The sequence below is a fragment of the Cryptomeria japonica genome, chromosome 10, assembly GCF_030272615.1.
Source record: "Cryptomeria japonica chromosome 10, Sugi_1.0, whole genome shotgun sequence".
NCBI classification, from domain to species: domain Eukaryota; kingdom Viridiplantae; phylum Streptophyta; class Pinopsida; order Cupressales; family Cupressaceae; genus Cryptomeria; species Cryptomeria japonica.
In genome coordinates, this window is record NC_081414.1 from 830,930,081 (window position 1) to 830,932,324 (window position 2,244).

The 2,244-nt window shown below is 32.4% G+C and overlaps 1 protein-coding gene across 1 annotated transcript; it reads left to right on the forward strand.

Annotated features, from left to right (window-relative positions):
- The first annotated feature begins 949 nt into the window (after positions 1-949).
- On the forward strand, positions 950-1,957 carry LOC131076883 (desiccation-related protein PCC13-62-like). Its single transcript, XM_059212920.1, has 2 exons — positions 950-1,281; positions 1,768-1,957. The coding sequence occupies exons 1-2, from the start codon at positions 950-952 to the stop codon at positions 1,955-1,957; spliced, it is 522 nt and encodes a 173-aa protein (XP_059068903.1).
- The last annotated feature ends 287 nt before the right edge of the window (positions 1,958-2,244 follow it).

Consider the following 2,244-nt stretch of genomic DNA (forward strand, 5'->3'; position numbering starts at 1 on the left):
GACATACATTGGAGCTAGTCTTGGTTTAAAGAGAGATTAAATATGTCATTTGAGAGGAGAGAATGGACTCCCTCTAGCCTTCAAGGGTGATCTAAAATGACTCTAATTTTTTTGTGAAAGGATATGTAGGCGGGGTCATCAAGAATGAACCTTGGAGGCATAGATCTAGGTCTAAGGGGAGCTCTAGCCTTAGGAGCTTACAACCTTTTAGTGTATAAATAAGTGGTGGTATAGAGTTGTTAACACCATACTGATTGAATTTTACACTTCTAAGCCAGAACAAGAAGCTTGATCGATCGAGTTGGTACTTGTAAACATGAAATTAATATCAACTAAGGGTATGATTGCTACATGAACAAATCATCAATCCCTTACTTGCAATAGAGATGAAAATAACTAGCATCTTTGAAAATGCACCTAATACTAGGGGGACATGGGCTTTCTCTAGAAGCACTATAAAATTTTAGTTTCATCCATCCCTTTAATAAAGGCTACTACATAATCTAGACCATTTAAAGGAAATAAAACTTATTTCTTCATAACTCTTAAATATTGACTTTATAATTATTTATTTCGTTTTTATTTTCTTCAGAATATATATTAGCTATGTCTTTAGTTCTTTTATCTGCATAATTACAACTTGGCATTCCATTGACACTACTATAGAATCTTTCAGTTCAATTCTCGATAATTTTTCTTTCACCTATCCTTTCACAATCATAACATAACAACTATAAATTACACATCTCAAAATAACAATTCTCATTCTTTTAAATTACAAAAACAATAAAAAATTATCAAACTTTTACTTAAGAGCAAATCTCGGCGACATTCTTTCAAGATAATGACAAGCCATGTTTGGCGTCTCAGCAAGTATGGATATCATGTTCGATAGCCTTATATATAAGGCATGAGAGGATTTGCAGTTGCAATAAACATAAACTAAGTAATGGCTCAAGTAACATATAGTACTGGTCTTCTGGCTCTTCTTTTTTGTGCTTGTTTATGTGATGGTAAAGAGGTGAAGTGCAAGCAGAATGGAGGGTACGTGCCAAGGCAAGTTCCACGTAGAGATTCAGAGTTGCTTGAATTTCCTTTAAACTTAGAATACCTGGAGGCTGAGTTCTTTCTCTTTGGGGCTTTTGGGTATGGGCTGGATAAAGTTGCTCTAGAACTGGTAAGTGGAGGACCTCCTCCCATAGGAGTCAAGAAAGCTAATCTCGATTCGACCACCCAAGATATAACTCTTCAATTTTCTTACCAGGAAGTGAGTCACCTAAGGTGAGCCTGGATCATGAAATTTCAATTATATGTTTATAATATGAATGATGCTCATTATAGTTTTAGGCTTTTTGAATCAAACAGAGGTGAAGCCTAATCCTGCTGATAAGTCTAATTACCTGCATAGTTTTGAAAAACTTTTTCTTTATTAAAGATATCAGTTTGCAATCTATAATGTCTTTTTTGTTTTTTTTAGATTTGAATGTATCTATTTTTTTGCATCAACATTTCTTATCACATTCTGTGATCTATCATCATTTTCAACTCTTTAAACTCTCTAACATTCTCTGATAATGAATAACAAAATGTAATCTAAAACATGGATTAAAAAAAAATTAAACTAATCAAATTAAAAAAAACAAAAACTTTTTTACAATACATTTTACAAATATGATAATCGTCTATATTTCTCTTTCTCTTATCATTTATGTGCAGGACTATAAAGGACACTGTGAAGGGATTTCCTTGATCTCAATTAAATCTGAGTGCTGCACTATTTTCCACTGCCATCGATTTTGCATTCCAAACCAAATCGAATCCTCCATTCAATCCTTATGCTAACAATGTCCATTATTTGCTTGGGAGTTATTTGATTCCTTATGTTGGACTCACAGGCTATGTTGGCACCAATGCTCAACCAATGCTCAACTCCGGTCTAAAACTGCAAAGAGGGTGAGTAGCTCTTACACTATACAACTTAGGATTAAAACAAATAAATTTGTATTAATAAGGAAATATAGAAGAGAATTTTTGCTATCATACCAACACAAACATAGAATTAATGATATCGTACAATTATCACTAATCATTTTCTCCGATTCAATGAACTTTGATTTAAATAGTATATTATGTATAGTTTCTGATATAAATTGTATTAATTTATTTCCTCTACATTCTGGACCAATTTATATAGTTAATCATAGGAAAAATAGAATAAGATGAGAAAAGGATAGAATGATTGTT